Source organism: Zingiber officinale, chromosome 8B, assembly GCF_018446385.1.
Source record: "Zingiber officinale cultivar Zhangliang chromosome 8B, Zo_v1.1, whole genome shotgun sequence".
Classification (NCBI taxonomy): Eukaryota; Viridiplantae; Streptophyta; class Magnoliopsida; order Zingiberales; family Zingiberaceae; genus Zingiber; species Zingiber officinale.
The window spans coordinates 45,149,330-45,167,682 of record NC_056001.1 but is presented as its reverse complement, the minus strand read 5'-3'; the positions used below and the strand labels follow the sequence as shown (position 1 = coordinate 45,167,682).

The 18,353-nt window shown below is 38.9% G+C and overlaps 1 protein-coding gene across 2 annotated transcripts; it reads right to left on the bottom strand.

Moving 5' to 3' along the window:
• Nucleotides 1-445: 445 nt before the first annotated feature.
• On the bottom strand, nucleotides 446-13,172 carry LOC122018004. 2 transcript variants are annotated; one of them, XM_042575745.1, is made up of 4 exons: nucleotides 12,913-13,172; nucleotides 1,370-1,569; nucleotides 792-933; nucleotides 446-731 (listed from the first exon to the last, which is right to left on the bottom strand). In XM_042575745.1, exons 1-4 carry the CDS (start codon nucleotides 13,006-13,008, stop codon nucleotides 615-617), a joined length of 555 nt encoding a protein of 184 aa, XP_042431679.1. In that variant the 5' UTR covers nucleotides 13,009-13,172; the 3' UTR covers nucleotides 446-614. The 2 variants fall into 2 exon arrangements, with proteins under 2 accessions (XP_042431679.1, XP_042431678.1); XM_042575744.1 differs by having other exon boundaries at nucleotides 446-933.
• Between the last annotated feature and the right edge of the window lie 5,181 nt (nucleotides 13,173-18,353).

Genomic DNA, 18,353 nt, shown 5'->3' with positions numbered 1-18,353 from the left:
TAAAGATAATATTTTAATGTAACAATTGTAAACATAATTTACTAAACAAGTGAGAATTGTTCATCCTCCAATGAGACTAAATTTACAATTAAACATACATAGGATGTATAACCATGAGTCCCAACCATTTAAAATTTTCTAGACATGTCTTATCCCTTCCTTTAAGGCTTGAACTCTACTTACAGCTATAATACTAGCAATACATAAATCTTCCAAATCTCTTTTTTAAGTGTTAGCTATGTGTCATAGAGTTCATTGTAAAAGATTGAGATAAATAAACTTCCTAAATAGCAATAGAGCAGTGCTCTCAACACCAATGGACATTTAATATTTGATAGGAAACATGGAACAGCCAAATGCTGCAAAATGCATGATCAACAAGAGTAACAGGAGCAGCACCTCTTCCATCTATGGAGTTGCTAATGTAACAATACAAATCATAGAATAAAAAACATTCAACTATATATTCATTGAAAAAAAGCTAAAAGTCTCAAGCAATAACATTGTATATTTGCAAAAATTTCAAACAGCACTCTGAAGTAGTGAGTGATTCTATGCATATGGGCAGGTGAGGTGACAAGCAAAAGAAAATGAAAATAGAGAGTTGACAAGGATCAAACATGCTTCATCTCTACAGGTTGTAACTTAAGAGTATCCTCGTGCAGAAATGCTGGAGGAGTATGAGGATCATCACCAAATGGAATGACTTGACTTAGTTGTTGATCCGAAGTCTGCACGTTCTTAATTGATAGGGATGAGATGTAATAAACAATCGCAAGGGAAACACTTACAAGAGACAAGAGAGCGCCTCCGGAAAATACTCCAAACTTGACAATGTAGCACAATTCACCAAAATACATCTTTTCTTGTCCCCATCGGTCGTTCAGGGCAGCACCACTCAATAGAAAAACAAGCGCTGCTACCAAGCTACCCCTGCACGAATTTAATCAATATATTCCAGATATAAGATGAGTTTAAGAAAAACACCAAACATAAGAAGAATATATATATAATTCACCACAAAGAGAACAGAAAGTACTTACTTTCAAGAGAAGTTACTAAAATTAAAGCAGAACTAGTGAAAGATGGATGAAATTAACCCAAGTTTGAACCAACAATTACATATTGTTATTTCCCTTAATTATTTTTTTTGTAAAACTATTTCATTTATTAATACAAGCATGACCATAGTAAGATTTCTTTCAATTCTAGTATTCTGCAAATAGTGTATATTTTTTGCCCTAACAAAGGTTTAACCCAAAGAAGCAGCTTTATGTTTTCTATGAAATCATCCCAAGTTGATGTTAGTGCAGAATAATGTGGATAATTGTTGTCTACTGGAGAAGCAAGTCAAATGTAAACAAGTTACCAAGAAGCAATAAAGGAGATCAACCCTTTTCTCCAGTTGGTGTCTGATGGATTAGGATGATTGCAGCACATATGACAAGCTACAGAATTTATGATGACCTGAGCAATCACAAGAGCCACTGCTGATAGTAATCCTAGAGCTACTGCTGGGCTCCTTCTTGGGTACACACACGTACCTAGTATTGTTTGCACATCAGAAACCTGCAAGGCAAAGTATAAAGAAAAGAAATATTATAATTGACAAGTGATCATCCTACATTTAATGTAGCTTTACTTTCCAACTGCAAGCTTGCCCTTTAGAAAGTATGTTTTCCATTGACAACAACTAAGACTCCTGATGGTTCATGCATGGTAGAGATCGTTGTTTGTCTCATGTTCTTCTTCCTTATTTTGTGTTGCTCTCTTATGTCATGTGAATACTCATGTCATGTTTATGTTCGATTTGGATCTAAGATTTGGGCAATCGAACAATCCGGTTGACTGGATGTCAAATAAGAGTAACTGTCTTGGTAAAATGAATGCAAAAGGCACTAAAATCATTGTAATATTAAATGGGTTGGCTGATTTTGGGATAATAGTCATCATGGAGGCCTTCGCACATTGTATTGTGAGCAGTGTCAGCATCTCGACCATTTTGTAGGTATCCTATGCACTCAATATTAGTGCCAACAACTGAAACTAGTATCGTGGAGATTTTGGAAAGCAAAAGAACAACGTGCTAAAGGGGATAGAGGAGTTTGCAGGTCAAAACAACTTCTCTATAAATGAATTTCATCTCAGGTTATTGGGAGAATCCAAATTTTGAAGGTTGATTAGCATGAAGCAATTTGTGTCAGTTGAAAAAGTATAGGTCTAGCTGTCTAGGATCTATTAGAAGCAAATACAAGTCATATCTCAATAATAAGAACATAACGAAATGTTAGAATACAAATGCAATTTGCAATCCCCAAGATGATTGAAAGACAACTTACAAATATACCTCCATGGAACATCTCTATGCAAATAATACAGTAATAATATTTATATACTGAATGGCAAATTATAAGTTACAGTGTAAATATGAGTAATGCATAGCTTAACCTTCAACACAATTAAACCATGCAACAAGCACAACATGCAAATCCAAATTCATATGAACAATAGAATATTCAATTCAAAATATAACAAATTGCAATGGAAATGAGGACATTGAGAGGCTCCTAAATTTAGTCAATCCTCCATACTCCTATACAGAACAGCTTACCTTGGATTTCATGCAAATTTTATTAATTTTCTAATTTCCCAACTTGTTAGTTTGTAACACTAAAATTCTCTCACAATATTTTTTTTATCACAATCTAGTTGAATGAGGTGTTTCCCCAAGATCATACAACAAGCAATCAAATGATAGATTCTCATTCACACAATTGTCTCTCTTGCAAAATATTAATTTATTTACATAAACAGTCTTCTTCTTACCCAACAAATTTGTCACTGAATACTCAAAAATATAAACTGACGCACAATAAGTGTTTTTCTTTAGTCTTTTACCTTCAACTCACTCTATTTCATTAGGATCCCTCCTACCTTAGTAGGTAGTTATAGTTCACCTCTTACTCTTCTCTAACCTTTCTTAGAAAAGAGCCTGGTCATGGCATACAAACGAATGCACGCAGGGAATTTTTTTTTTTTAACAAAATACAATTACGCAAAGTGAATAAAAAAAACACAGTGTCTAAATTGCTCATTCTGATGGGTTGCTCCTAGAATTCAATGATAGGCTCTCAAAGGCTTGGAATTGAAAGGAATTTCGTGAAGATGAAGATGACAAGGAACTTCTTGAAGATGAAAATAACTCAGATAAGCATAAAAGGCTCTCTTGAAAACGTAAGAATGGAAAGATAAATTCATTGCATCATCAAAAGGATTAGAGAGGCAATGGTTCCTAGTCTCAACATTAACATACGCATGGGATTGAATTCTAGTTGTTGTAGATGAGAATGGAACAGAAAAAATCAAAGAGCAGGGATTATGTAACTACTAGTTTCTATGGATCATGTGATCATGGATTTAGTCCAGTCATCATGATGCCCTAAAACTTGATACAAGATATATCATATTCAAATTTTGAACTTCTTAGGCTATGGGTATCAGTTCTACAGGTTTATCCTATGAAAAGGAAGTATATAGTAGGCATTTAGATTTCAAGAATAAGGCTTTGAAGAGTGATAAAGATTAAAGCATTTTCATAACTAACCCTACCTAAACTACTCCAACTAGATACAATGGCCTCTTTGAATTATTCTTGATGCAACTTGATAAATGATAAGGGACATTTTGATCCTTGAGATACCCTGAAGTCCTCATGCGCCTTTTTAAATAATTTCTCTATTTTGAAAATTTTCAATGCTATTGATTGTCCAGCTATTAATGGTAAAATAAAATTTTAAAACAATTGCAAAACAGCTACTGAATCATTAGAATTTTCTTATTTATATTAGCATGCCAGAATGCAGAAAATGTAGTCTTGTAGTTCTAATATGACAGATGCATAACACATAGTGACTTTGTTAGACAGGTGATTGGCTTGCATGGCTTTACCCTCGGCCATTGTCTTTGACAAAGATTTGAGGCTTGTTAACCACTTTATGAGAACTTTAGGATGGTTTATGAAACTCAAATTCTCTTCAGCATTACAACCAAAGATTGAAAGGAAAATTGAAATGATAAATAAGAGTCTTGAGTAGCATTTTTAGTTTTTTGATGCTTTGTAGGTAAAAATAGTAATATTTGCATACAATGGATGGCTCTGGTTAATTGCTTGATTGGTTCAAGCTTATTCTAAGATGTTCTAGATCACCATCTTTACAAACACATTGATGTTAAATGCAACAAGATAGCAAACAACCAATGACATGTGCTTTGTAGACAGACATAGTAGGTTCAAAGAGTTAAGTGGGGAATAGTGTTTGTGATAGTGGAACTCAGAGATCTTCTCATGAATCATTAATGTTGCATTTGGTACACTAGGAGTCACCGATGGAATGGAATTGTTCATTTCAGATCCAACTAATTTTGTTGTTTGGTTCATATTTATTAAGCCATAATGAAATCAATAATTCCCCAATAACCGGAATTAACATTCTAGACCCTGCAACTTAGATTCAGTCATTCCAACCCAACTCACTCCTCCCAGTGTACTTCCCCATCGCCACCATGGGAAATCGCCCACCCCCTTCCTACATACTTCCTACATGATCACCATTGAACGCCACAAAACAGCTTCACTTCATCATTGCTCTCTCTCTCAACATCGTTGCTACCACAACGGGAAAATGATGGCCTTCCTCTTATGTGATACCCTTAGCAATGGAAGTAGGTCGAGCTAAGAGATGAATCTCCTAGGCATACCAACGGGCATAACTACTAGGGTAGTCATCTCCACTGTAGTTGGAGAAGTTAGTGGCATCGAAGTTGTCGTAGAAGATGGCAATGTCAATGATGTGGGCAACGAAGATAGTGGCAACGACAATGCGGAAATAGTGACAAAGATGGTGATATCGAGATATAGATATGGAAGTAGTGACAAAGATGGCAATGTGCCCTTCCTCTTCAGTGGTTTCAAAGGCAATGACATAGATAGCGATGTTGGTAATGTTTAAGTTGTGTAGTGAGGAGGGAGAAGGGAGAGAAGAATGCAACACTGAGAGAGAACAACAAAAATAGTTCCAAGTTGTTAATAATTTTTTTTTTTCATTTCATTCTATAGTCCAACCAAACATAGGAATAGAATTTAGCATTTCATTTATCATTCTCTCTAATCCCTTTCATTCACATTTCAATCACTCCATTTCAATAATATGTATTAGACACAGACTAAAGGTAAATGTCACGTGCCTAAGACTATATAATTATCCAAAAAGATATGACCAATAGTACTTATATTTTAGAGTTTTGATGTGAATATTATGCTATCTGCAAAGTGAAAGATCTCTTGCTTTTTCATGATCCTCAAAGAGAGAAATACCACTATACCACAAAATCCTACTAGGGTTGCATCAATATCATCGCCATTATTAGAACAAGAGTGGATTTTGTTAGTTCTTGATGATAGATCATTATGCCTACAAGAGGAGGGCATCAATTTCTCAATTCTTTGATTCTCTTAGGAATATGCTAATTTTATAGACACCATTCTAGATGTCTATAAAATAATAATTTTTAAAATAAAGTAAATTAATAATAATCCAGAGGGGCATTTAGAGGTCTCACCCTGTGCCAATCTCTCTCTGTTCGGGCATTAAATCCTTCTCTCCCTTACCTGTTTCTCTTTCCTTCTCTATTTAGAGCAAATAGAGATCCTTAAGTAACGAGCAAATATGGGCAAAAATCTAAAGGGTGTTTTTTATTTTTCAAAATGATACAAAGGGTGTCCCTATTTTGGGTATTACCAAATGTCTATTATACGTCTCTTTATGGTGTCTTTGAAAAAATGGACAGTTTTATTGAAAATGTTCATTGATCATGTCTGAAAGCGGGAGAGACAGCGCGCTGGCTAGGGGGTGTCGAGATGGCTTGTATGTTGACTGAGAGAAGACTCTGAGCTGGAAGAAGATGACGCTAAGCGATCCTGGAGCTAAGAGCTGCGAACCTGCGCACACCACATACGGAGCAATGGGAACGTTTGAGCAAGAACTAGGGAAGGGTCCCTGGCGTAGGCACTCCGACGTTCAAATCTGAACAATAGTCGAGCGAAATGGAGAAAATGATGAGCAGAACAACAATGTAAATGTACGAGTATACAAATGCGTATGCATTCTTGCGCGTACCTAGCCAACAGAGAGGACCACGCTTTTTAAACCACCCCTCATAATCTCCGCAATCAATATAGTGACAGAGAATGTCTAGTGTCAGAATATGTCTAGTAATGAAGGATGCACGGTAACTTCCCCATGATTGGAAGAATGTTCTGTTGTATGTATATGTCAGAATAATGACATATTCTTTGGCAGCTTGTCACGATTCTCTGACAATGCTGTCTCCTTGAGAGAGTCCGACCGACTTTGGGCCAACCAACTGTAGTTTAGGAGGCATGCTCGTGTGGGGAATTGTGCCCCGAAAGTCCGACCGGCGCTAAGCCCACTGGCAATATGATGAGAGTCATGCTCATGAGAAGTAGAGAGTTGACCCCCTAAGTCCAACTGACACCAGACGGATGTAAGTTGAGAGCCTTGCATTTGGAGAAGTGGGAAGCTGAGCGAGTAAGGTCCGACCAACCCTTGAGCCGACCGAGTTTATGTTGGGGATTCGACATCTGCTTAGACAATATGTCTGGTCAAACTTTATGTCGGGGGTGCATCTTGCACTCGGCCGCTATACTTGAATATAGAGTCCGGTCCAGTCGAACGATGTGTCTAGCCGACAGGCAGAACACTCGGCGATGACACTTATTTCGGCACGACACCGATACAACCCAAGCCTTCTTGACTTTAACTGCCACATCATGTAACTTTCTTAATGTCAAACCCAACTTTGGGGGTCGCACCTTACTGGTTGTATCACTAGCCTCTCCTTCAAGTCTAGTCAAAGGAGGTTGCAAGCTCGATTGACTAGACACTTGTGTTCTTTATGTTATTGGCTCAAATGCTCGGTCCTATTTTTATCGTTCGAGTTTTATGATGGGAGCATTGCCCATTTGAATAGTTTGCAGTTGTGGTAAGAGTTGACGATAGGCACGAGAGCAAGCCCGCTTGTAACTTGACCGGTCGGCACAAAAGTTTGGAACACAGGCGCGGGGGCAGGCTCGCTTATAACTCGGTCGGGACTTGGGCGCGAGAGCATACTCGCTTATAACTCGACCGAGTGACACCAGAGTCTGGGACATAGGCACGAGAGCATGCTCGCTTATAACTCGACCGAGTGGCACGAGAGTCTGGAACTTCGGCGCGAGAGCATGCTTGCTTATAACTCAGTCGAGCGGCACAAACATAAGCACGAGAGCATGCTCGCTTATAACTCAGTCGAGCGGCATGAGAATCTGGAACTTAGACGCAAGAGCATGCTCGCTTATAACTCGACGGAATAACACAAAAGTCTGGGACATAGGCGTGAGGGCATGCTCCCTTATAACTTGGCCAAGCGGCACGAGAGTCTGGAACTTGGGTGCGAAAGCATGCTCACTTATAACTCGGTCGGACGGCATGAGAGTCTGGGACATAGGTGCGAGGGCATGCTCGCTTATAACTCGGCCGGATGACACAAGAGTTTGGGATGTAGGCGCTAGAGCATGCTCGCTTATAATTCGGCCAGACGGCTCGAGAGTCTGGGAGATAGGCACGAGAGCATGCTCGCTTATAACTCGATTGAGTGGCACAAGAGTCTGGAACTTGGGCGCGAGAGCAGGCTCGCTTATAACTCGACCGAGCAGCATGAGAGTCTGGAACTTGGGCGCGAGACGATGCTCGTTTATAACTTAGCCAAGCGGCACGAGAGTCTGGAACTTGGCCGCGAGAGCATAATCGCTTATAACTCGGTCGAGCGGCACGAGAATCTGGAACATAGGCATGAGAGCATGCTCGCTTATAACTCGGTCGAACAACACGAGAGTCTGGAACTTGCGCGCGAGAACATGCTCGCTTATAACTCGACCAAGCAACATGAGAGTCTAGAACATAGGCGCGACAGCATGCTCGCTTATAAATCGTCTGAGCGACACAAGAGTATGGAACTTAGGCGCGAGAGCATGCTCGCTTATAAATCGGCTGAGCGACACAAGAGTATGGAACTTAGGCGCAAGAACATGCTCGCTTATAACTCAATCGAACGACACGAAAGTCTAGGACATAAGCGTGAGGCAGGCTCGCTTATAACTTGGTCCAACGACACAAGAGTCTGGGATTTAGTGTTGCAGGCTATGACCCAAATGCCTTGGAGTTCTAGAGGCACAGTATATGACCCGAATGCCTTGGAGTTCGGGAGGCACGGTGTATGACCCGAATGCTTTGGAGTTCTAGAGGCATGGTGTGTAGTTTGAATGCCTTAGAGAGTTAGAGGCACGGTGTATGACCCAAATGTCATGGAGAGCTAGAGGCACGGTGCAAGGTTTAAAATTTCGACCCGTGCCGAGGTTTCGGTCTCAGACCGGAACAATACGGTTTCGGTATCGTATCGTACCGTGCCGATACAGTTTCGGTATTTTTTTATTTATCTATAGTAATTATAAGATAAATATGTTTATGATGTATATAAAAATAAATTGTATATTGATTTATTATAAGTTCTCAATTATTGAATAATTTAATATTATTAGAAAAAATAATTAAAAATAATTTTATTTAAATAGAATTGATATATCAATCATTTAAATTAAAATGGAAGTATCTATAATAATAATAATAATAATAATAATAATAATAATAAGTATATAAATTAATACAAGATATTACTTTATATTAATAATAATTATATAAATTAATTATTTATTCATTTAATTAATTATTAATTAAATAATATATATTTTAAATAGCAAAAAATATCAAGTAAAAAATTTTAAAAAAAAATATCAGAGTATAAATATAATTTATTAGAATTCTTTTAAAAAAAATTAGAATTTTTAAAATTTTTTTAGAATTTTTAGAATTTTTTATAAATTTAAATGAATTTAAAATAATAAAAAAAATATTAGAATATAAATAAGAATTATTATATTTTTTAAATTTTTAAATGAAATTTAAAATATTATTTTTTCAGAATATTAATTAATAAAATTTATTAAATTTATTTTAATTTTAAATATATTTTTTATATATTTTATTAGGATAATTTAATTAGGATTTATAAAAGCCTCTTCGAAATAACCCACATCCTCCTTAGGAATTGTTTAATTTAATTAATTAAATAAAATAAATAAATATTAAAAAAAGAAAGAAAAAAATCGCGCTTACGCGAGATTGCCCGCGATCATCGCAGGCGATCCCGCGAGCGGTGTCCGACGGCGCCGGAAGCGTCGCCGGACGCCTCCGGCGTCGCCGAAAGCTTTCGGCGACGCCTTTGGTGCCGAAGGCGTCGCCGAAAGCCACCGGAGGCGTCCCGCGACTCCTCCGGCGCCGACGGAGGCGTCCCGCATCTCCTCCGGCGCTGCCGAGACGGGGACGCCTCCCGTGCCGGTTTCGGCCGCCCGGCGGAACGGTAAAAACCGCCCGTGCCGGGCGGCACGAAACGGCATTTCATACCCTGGCACGGTGTATGACCCAAATGTCTTGGAGAACTAAGGAGGCACGGTGTATGACCCGAATGCCTTGGAGTTTTGGAGGTACAGTGTATAACCCAAATGCCTTGGAGTTCTGGAGACACGGTGTGTGACCTAAATGTCTTAAAGAGTTAGAGGCACGATGTATGACCCGAATGCCTTAGAGAGCTGGAGGCATGGTGTATGACCTGAATGTCTTGGAGTTCTAGAGGCATGGTGTATGACCTGAATGCCTTGGAGTTAGGAGGCACGGTATATGACCTAAATGCCTAGGAGTTCTGGAGGCACAGTGTATGACTCGAATACCTTGGAGTTCAGGAGGCACGATGTATAACCCGAATGCCTTGGAATTTTGGAGGTACGGAGTATGATTCGAATGTCTTAGAGAACTGAGGAGGCACGATGTATATAACCTGAATACCTTGGACTTTTTGTTGTGTTAAAGATAGAAATATATTTTGAATTTTAAAATATAAATTCAAATTTTAGACTTATGTGTCAGGTTGGCTTGAGCGGATAATCTCAAGTTGTTAAATAGGGACAGATTAGCCGTTTGGTATGGCTGAATTGTCGATCGGAGCATTCCTGCAACTGGAGCTGTTTCGGAGCTATTGATCGGATTTGACTTGCCAGTTGGATGTTGTCCATTTTGATTATTGTCGATCGGCATTTGTTTGGGGATGCCGGTCGAACTTCACGTGAAGATGTCGCTCGAATGTTTTGATCCTAGAATTTGTCGATCGGCTATTTGCTTTGAGTGTTTGCCCGACTCTTCCTACTTCTTGAAGGAGATCCTCGAGCGGAGGGAGAAGTTGATCCTTTATTTGCTTCTCTTAATTCGGTCGTTCACATACTGATGACATTCACGGGTAGCATGATGAGGAGATTGATGGTAGTCACAGAAATGTTTGTACCTTTCAGACAGTGACTGATCAGCTTCCCGCACAACCCTTTTTTGCAAAAGATTTGGGCGGGAGTTTCTGGGATGTTCCAGAGGTGGTAGTAGTTTCTGACCGACTTGACCCATCAGAGACAGTCACCTCCTTCCAGGCGACCTGGGCTTCCTCTATACTAATGTATTTGACTGATTTCCCCAGCAGGTCTTCGAAGTCCTTTGGGGGCTTTCTAACGAGGGCTAGAAAAAATTCTCCTTCTAAAAGACCTTCGGAGAAGGCGCTTATTAATATTTAGGAAGTGGCGAATGGAACATCTAACGTCACTTGGTGTGTGGGCCCATCATTGACGCAACAGAGTTGTTCTGTAAAGGACATTCGGCTACTGCCTATTGTTGCTGCACTAACTTCTGCATTCGGGCAGCTATTAGCAACTCAAGTCTTCTTGTGACAAGGTAACGGTAGTGAGTCTTCCAGCTTCTTCCATCTCTGCATTTTAGTTTCAAGCGAAGTTCCCACGGATCGTGTCAAATTTAATCCTGTCTGAAAGCGGGGGAGATGACGTGCTAGCTAGAGGGGCGTCGAGGTGGCTAGTATGTTGACTGGGAGAAGACTCTGAGCTTGAATATGACGCTAAGACATCCTAGAGCTAAGAGTTGCGAACCTACACGCACCACAGACAGAGCCAAGGGGAACATTAGAGCCACAGGCACTCCGACGCTCAAGTTAGAACAATAGCCGAACAAAATGGAGAAAACGATGCGCAGTAGAACAATAGTGTAAATGCACGAGTATACGGATGCGTATGCATTCTTGCGCGTACCTAGCCAACGGAGAGGATCACGCTTTTTATACCGCCCCTCATAACCTTCGCAATCAATGATGCGGCAAAGAATGTATGGTGTCAGAATATGTCAGGTAGTGAAGGATGCATAGTAACTTCCCCATGGTTGGAAGAAAGTTCCGTTGTATGTATATATCAGAATAATGGCATATTCCCTTACATCATATCTTCTAGAGAGAGTCTGATCGGCTCTGGGCCGACCGATTGTAGTTTAGGAGCCATGCTCATGTGGGAAACTGTGCCCCGGATGTCCGACCAGTGCTGGGGTCAACCGACTATATAATGGAAGTCATGCTCATGAAAATTGGGGAGCCGGGCCCCATAAGTTCGACCGATGTCATGGTCGGATTGTAAGTTGAGAGTCTTGCATTTGGAGAAGTGGGGAGCTGAGCCCCTAAGGTTCGATCGACCTTTGAGCCAACCGAGTTTATATTGGGGATTCGGCTTCTACTCGAACAATATGTCCGGTCGGACTTTATGTAGGGGGTTTATCTTGCACTCGACCGCTATACTTAAATATAGAGTCTGGTCCAGCCGAACGATGTGTCTAGCTTGACCGATCGACCCTTTAGTTCAATCGGCCAAAACACTCGGCAGTGACATTTGACTTATTTCAACATGGCACCGATACAACCCGAGAGTTGACCCCTTCTTGACTTTGACTGCCACATCAGCCAACTTTCTTGACGTCAAACCCAACTTCAGGGGTCTCATCTTACTCGCCGTATCATTCATTTTGTGAGTTTAAGGCAAACAACATTCCAATTCAAATGAAAATGTATATGAATGTTCACTTCCCAAATTGTTAATTGTTCACAAGTGAGGTTAAGGAGTTTTTGTTTTCAAATTAACAAAAGTGAACAGTTTGAATGCAAATATTCATTTTAATTAATTTAAGAAACCCTGCTCAATTAAATGCAAATATTCTCTTATAGAAGGATTGAATTAAAGAAATAGATTAGAACAATTTTTCTTTAAATCAATAATAGTCTGAACAGTTTCATTAAAATGGTTCCGTTTTCAACAAATCATGGTAAAGAGAGGCATAATGGGTATATTAAAGATGGTGAGGTGCCCCTCGGATGAATAATCCAAGGTTGATAAATACTTAAAGGTTCCCTTTTGATTTTTGCCTAATATAGTTTGCGGAGGTCAAAAATATATTAGTAAATCTACTCGACCTCCAAATCAAGTTCTCGAAAATAGCATGAAACAAGAAAAAAATGGAGGGAAATAATAAATCTATAGCAGGAAGAGTAGCACAAAAACGCTAGAATAGGGCTTTTGTTGACAAGATCCAAGCTTTGAACCCTAATTCGATAGAATTAGAAAATATATTTATTGCACGAGTCAGCTCCAAGAAAATAGAGTGGTTATATAAACACAGACGCACCTTCAAATAGGAAAACTAACGCAAGAAATATTGCCCTAGATCGTTTGTCAATTTGCAAGCACCGAAAGCAGAAGGCCCGACAGAAGTGAGAAATCGCTCAAAGCGACAAATTCAATGCACTGTAAATCGATGAATAAAGCGAATTGGGAAGGAAGGACGAAAAAAATAGCGTTCTGGGATGGAAAACCTTAATCCTTGTGGCCTCTGCAGCAAAGGCGAGTGCTGCGGAGAGGAGGCCTAGAAAGCCCGCGGACGCACATATGATCAACGCCTTCTTCTCCATCGCCAACCAGCTCGTCCCTCTCCGACAGAGACACAGAACAAAAACAGTGGCGGATGAAGATTGCGACGCTGGGATGAGTACGGCGGTGGTGCTGATGGCGAGTACGAGGAGTGGGCACACCGCACTCGGCACTCTCTCCCCGTCTCCACTTCGGTGTGAGGCGGTGGGAGTGGACTGCGTAGCAATTTGAGTGGGGGACGCAATTTTTATCCAGGCGCCCCAAAATCCTGATATTTTACTAATGCCCCCTTCCATCCATTATAAATTTGTCGAATTTAAATAATCTTACTATTTACTATTTAATTAAGAATAATAATTCTTTAATAATTAATTTTCATAAGTCTAAAATTATATTATATTCATTTTTTTTTAATTTTCACACTGCATATAATTTTAATATTTATTATTTTTTAATTAAAAATATGTATTGTTATAATTTTTTTAGTTGTACATTTTAAAATTGGTAACATCACGAAATCATAATTCATATAGGACAAAAGACAGGAATTTATATCAAGGAGAAAAACCCTATTGCACCCTCATTCATATTGACAATAAGAAACCCTAATAAACTAATGGATATATATATATATATATATATATATATATATATATATATATATATATATATATATATATATATATATATATATATATATATATATATTCTCATACTTTGCTGATCAAGTTTAACTATGACTCACTAATATTGTACTTTATCTTCCCCCACTTTTGGACCTTTTCATTTTTTTTTAATTTATATCTTAAATAATTATTATAGCATAATGAAAGTTAGTAAATATTCAAAATAAGATAATTTTATTTTAAAAAATGTAAATTATGTCATGCTAATGTTGTATTTTTCTTGTGGTACGGTTGAGGACTGAAGGCGGTGGCCTTTGCAAAGTAATAATCAATTTTAGAGGCATTTTTTTGCAATTGGCCAGTTATTTTAGCCATTATTTGGAAAGGAAACCAACTATTCCTTGCTTAATTATTTTAATTATTTCAAAAATTACTTATTTTGATCTAATAATAAAAAAATTAATTTGCAACAAAGACTTAAATCAGATCCTTAAAATCTTTACACTAGATTCGAATGGGTGGAGGAAAGATTCATTGACGAAAGAAAAAAAGGAAAAAAAAAAAAAAGAGTAAAGTATTTAATTTTTCTTTATTTAAGAGGGAGGAAAGGTCCAGTTAATTTATTTGGGAAGAAAGAATGGAGAGAAAAAGTAAATATTTAATTTCTCTTTATTTAGGAGAGAGTAAAGGTTTATTAATATATTAATTTATTTGAGAGAAAAGAAAGGAAGGAAGAGTAAACTATTTAATTTCTTCTTATTTAGAAGAGAGGGAAGGTTCAATAATATAATTATTAAAATACCGATAATAAAATAATTAAATGGAAAATAATAAAAATAATAATTTTCAAAACATTAAATAAAAAAATTTGAAAGATAACGCTCATAATTAGAATTCTTGTTTTTTCAAAATTTATTAAATTTTGATAGCAAAATTAAAAAACTATAGATCTCTTTTTAAATTTTGATGGCAAAAATGATTTCTACCTTTAATTCAATTATAAGATGCGTTGGATCCTTTCCTCTAATGATCTAGCTTGCGAGCTACGAAGAAAGCGAGGGAATTGGACTCCGGTGGCATAACAAAGGTAGAATTATTAAGAATACGGATAAAATTGGAATAAAAAATATTTTATTTTCCCTTCCCCTTCTTTACACTCCAATTCAGGGTGTAAGAAAAACTCTCTTTTTATAGATAAGAAAAGTTAAAACTTACCATTTTTTATCTTTCCTTCCATTCTCTTACTCTTTTCAAAACAAGGTTGAAAGTTTTCCTTCTTCCCTCACCTCCTCTCAACCATTAATATTTTAAGTTATTATTATTATTATTATTATTATTATTATTATTATTATTCACCCCTCTACTATTCCATCATTCTGCACTCCAATTGTAATTGACATGCTATTCGTACACTAAAAACACCATCCATAAAAAAATATTATAATTCTCTATTATCTTATTTGAAAGCTGGAGAGATTGTGTTCTAGTAATGATGATCGAATGGTTGATTAGAGTAAGACTTTTCCCTTCTTGAAAAGACCTTGCGATCCTGCACACACGCCGATAATCCAATAGAAAGTTAATGACCAAAAACCAAGGAAGGGGGTCCCTGGCAAGGCCCTCTAACTCTCAAGTTAGTACGGCCCTAGAGGAATGAAGAATCGCAGAGAAAAGTGTTCGCGCGAGAATAAGGCTCAAATGTTATAAATTGCATATCTTTCCAACGGAGATGAACCCCTTTATATACCATCTATCATAACCTCCGTGATCATGAGGTGGCATAATGTGTTGGAGTTTGTTAGTTTGTTGTGTTACGAGTATCCGAGGAATCTTTTATCTACCCACAGATGTATCTCTTTTGTTCTTTATGGCTTAAGCCTTTGATGAAGTCGTTAAAGGAATATGCTGTCATAAATGATCGACTGATGGAAAACAAGATAACCTTCAAAGGAATATTCCTCAACAATTCTGACAGGTTGTTAAAATGTTGTCTATTGCTTGTCTGCAAAATTTATCTCAGCTGGTTACTTAACAATGTCGACCGTCCTTATGTTTGTCTTTGTATTAAGCTGCTTTATTATGTATTGAATGTTGTCATGAATCCGGTCAAAGATTCATATGATACATTGGTCATGCCAAAAATCCACTTAACCAACCATCTGATAAACTTTGTGTACTAAAGATCCATTTAGAAATAAATATGCAACTATATTTCTTAATTACGGTCAACTTTATAATGGTCGGTCGTACATGGAAAGCTTTATGAAGTTAAATACCTCAAGTCTAACCGGTCCTTCATCTAGTCGGGTGCATATGGAGAGATTTATAAGGTCAAGCGCATCAAGCCTGGCCGATCCTTCATCTAGTCGGGCACATATGGAGAGATTTATAAGGCTAAGTACTTTAGGCCCGACCGGTCTTTCGTCTAGTCGGGCGCATATAGATATTTATAAGGCTAAGTGTTCTAGGCCTGACCAGTCTTCATCCGGTCAGGCACACATAGAGATTTATGAGGCTAAGTGTTTTAGGTCCGGCCGGTATTTCATCTAGCTAAGCGCACATAGAGATTTATGAGGCTAAGTGCTTTAGGCCTGACTGATATTTCATCCAGTCGAGGGCACATAGAGATTTATAAGGCTAAGTGCTTTATGCCTGGCAGGTCTTTCATCCTACCAAGCGCACATAGAGATTTATGAGGCTAAGTACTTTAGGCCCGGCTGATCTTTATTTTAGCCTGTCGGCCCTCTCCCACACGACTTGCAATCTGATAGAGCTAGACCCAAGAGCCTTGATACCAGGTGAACAACGAAGTTAGAGGGGAAGTACACTCTATAAGTACCCAAGGTAGTTTTGATGTGATCAACCAAGTCAGGTTAGGTCCTGTTTGTGTTTAACCCTTGTGTCTAAGTGTGCAAGAACTTAGAAGCACAGGAAGTCGAGCGAAAGACGCAGCTAACTAGAAGGACGACATAGGAGAGAGTCGATGGGCTCGGTGCATCTGAGGATGAGATGCTGCGAAAGAGTACGCGGGCGGACGAGAAGGAAGCACGCAACATTTCCGAGGGATGAGAAGTCAAAGCGGAAGTTTGCTTTAGAAGGCCGAAAGTTGGGTTCGGGTGAGCCCTATTCCGGATGGCCAAAATCACCCAAGCGAGTGAAACCAGAACTGAAGATCCGGACCAATCTAAGCGGCTTCGAGGAGCGGGTTTAACCCGGTCTAGGCACCCGAAATTGGTCTAGGCGCCCAGATCGGAAAAGTTATCGACACGCTAGGTGTCGCGAATTGTTGCGACGCGGATAAAATTTTATCCATGTCCAGGCACCTGAAATTCTTCCAAGCGCCCCGAACAGGGCTATAAATATAGCCCTGATACAAGATGCTAAATAGAACACTTGTAATCAATTCTCTTTCTGTTTAGCTTTGTAATTGAGTGCTTTGAATGTTATAAGAGACTTCTCCGCCTGAAGGAGACATTAGTGAGTTTTTCATCTTCCTTGGATTAACAACCTCCCTAGTTGTAACCAAGTAAAATCTCTGAGCCTCTTTTTTCTTTGATTAATTTTCTTTTGTACAAGTGTTTATATTAATATAACTATAAAGTCGAGAAAGGTTTTTTTTATTGTGTAGGCTATTCACCCCCCTCTAGCCGGTCGGCAAGGGACCAACAAGTGGTATTAGAGCCAAACTTGTTTCAGAAGGACTAACCGTGCATCCGAAGCAAAAAAAATGGCCGGATCTAGCATCTACTCGCCAAAATTTAAGGGAGACTTCGCAACATGGAAGAAGCGCATGGAGGTATTCTTCAAAACTGACTTTGAAATTCTTTTAATTATAAAATATGGTTTTGTAGGGTTGGTGCAGGTTGCACTAATAATTTAGGTTTTAATGTATAACAAATAGGTTAAAGTTAGATGTGTTGTGTGTCTAACCTTTTCTACTAAGTGTGCAGGAGTTGATTGGTCTGAAGGACCTGACACCAGGCTAAAATCTAACTAGGTCCACGAGGCTAGATAACTAGTAGTAAATCCAGCTTGGTCTGCAGGGCCCGATAGTTGGTGTGAAGTCCAGATAGGTCAACTGAGCCCGGTATCTGGTGGGAAGTGTGGTTGGGTCTACGGGACCTGACAATCGGCCGAAATCTAGTTGGGTCTACAAACTTGACAACTGGCAGGAAGACCTGGTGGGTCAGAGATAAGTCAAGTGACAGTAAATGATAAGTGAAGGTAAGCAACTGGAGGAGAGTTCCAGTGAGGACGCGTTCCTCGTTGAGAGAACTGTAAGCGTCGGTCCAACTTAGGTCCATTTGGGAAAACTAAGCTGAGACCTTGACTAGATTCAGATCTCGGGGAGACAGGATCTAATTACTACTCATAATCTACTATGTTGTGCTAACTTTTTTTTGCAGGATAAAATTTATTTTTTGATTGCCTGGACTAACCTTTTCTTGCAGGTGGAAACTGCCGAAGAAAAGGGTCCGGGTGCCCGGAGCAGGCGCCCCCAGTGGGTGCCAAGGGCTTTTAGGCAGTCCGGGTGTCCGAACCCGAAACTTCATCCACAAGCTGACGTGGAGTGCGTCGATTGGCCAAGCCATGTAGTCTAGACGCCCGGAGGGGTTCTAGATGTCCGGAGGGGTTTTAGGCGCTCGGAGGGGTTCCAAGAGCTCGGAATAGACCTATTTAAAGGACTTCGACCCGAAGCTTAAAAAAAAACAACTGCAACAAGTTTCCTTCCTACTCGGTGCTCCGAAAAAGCTCTCACA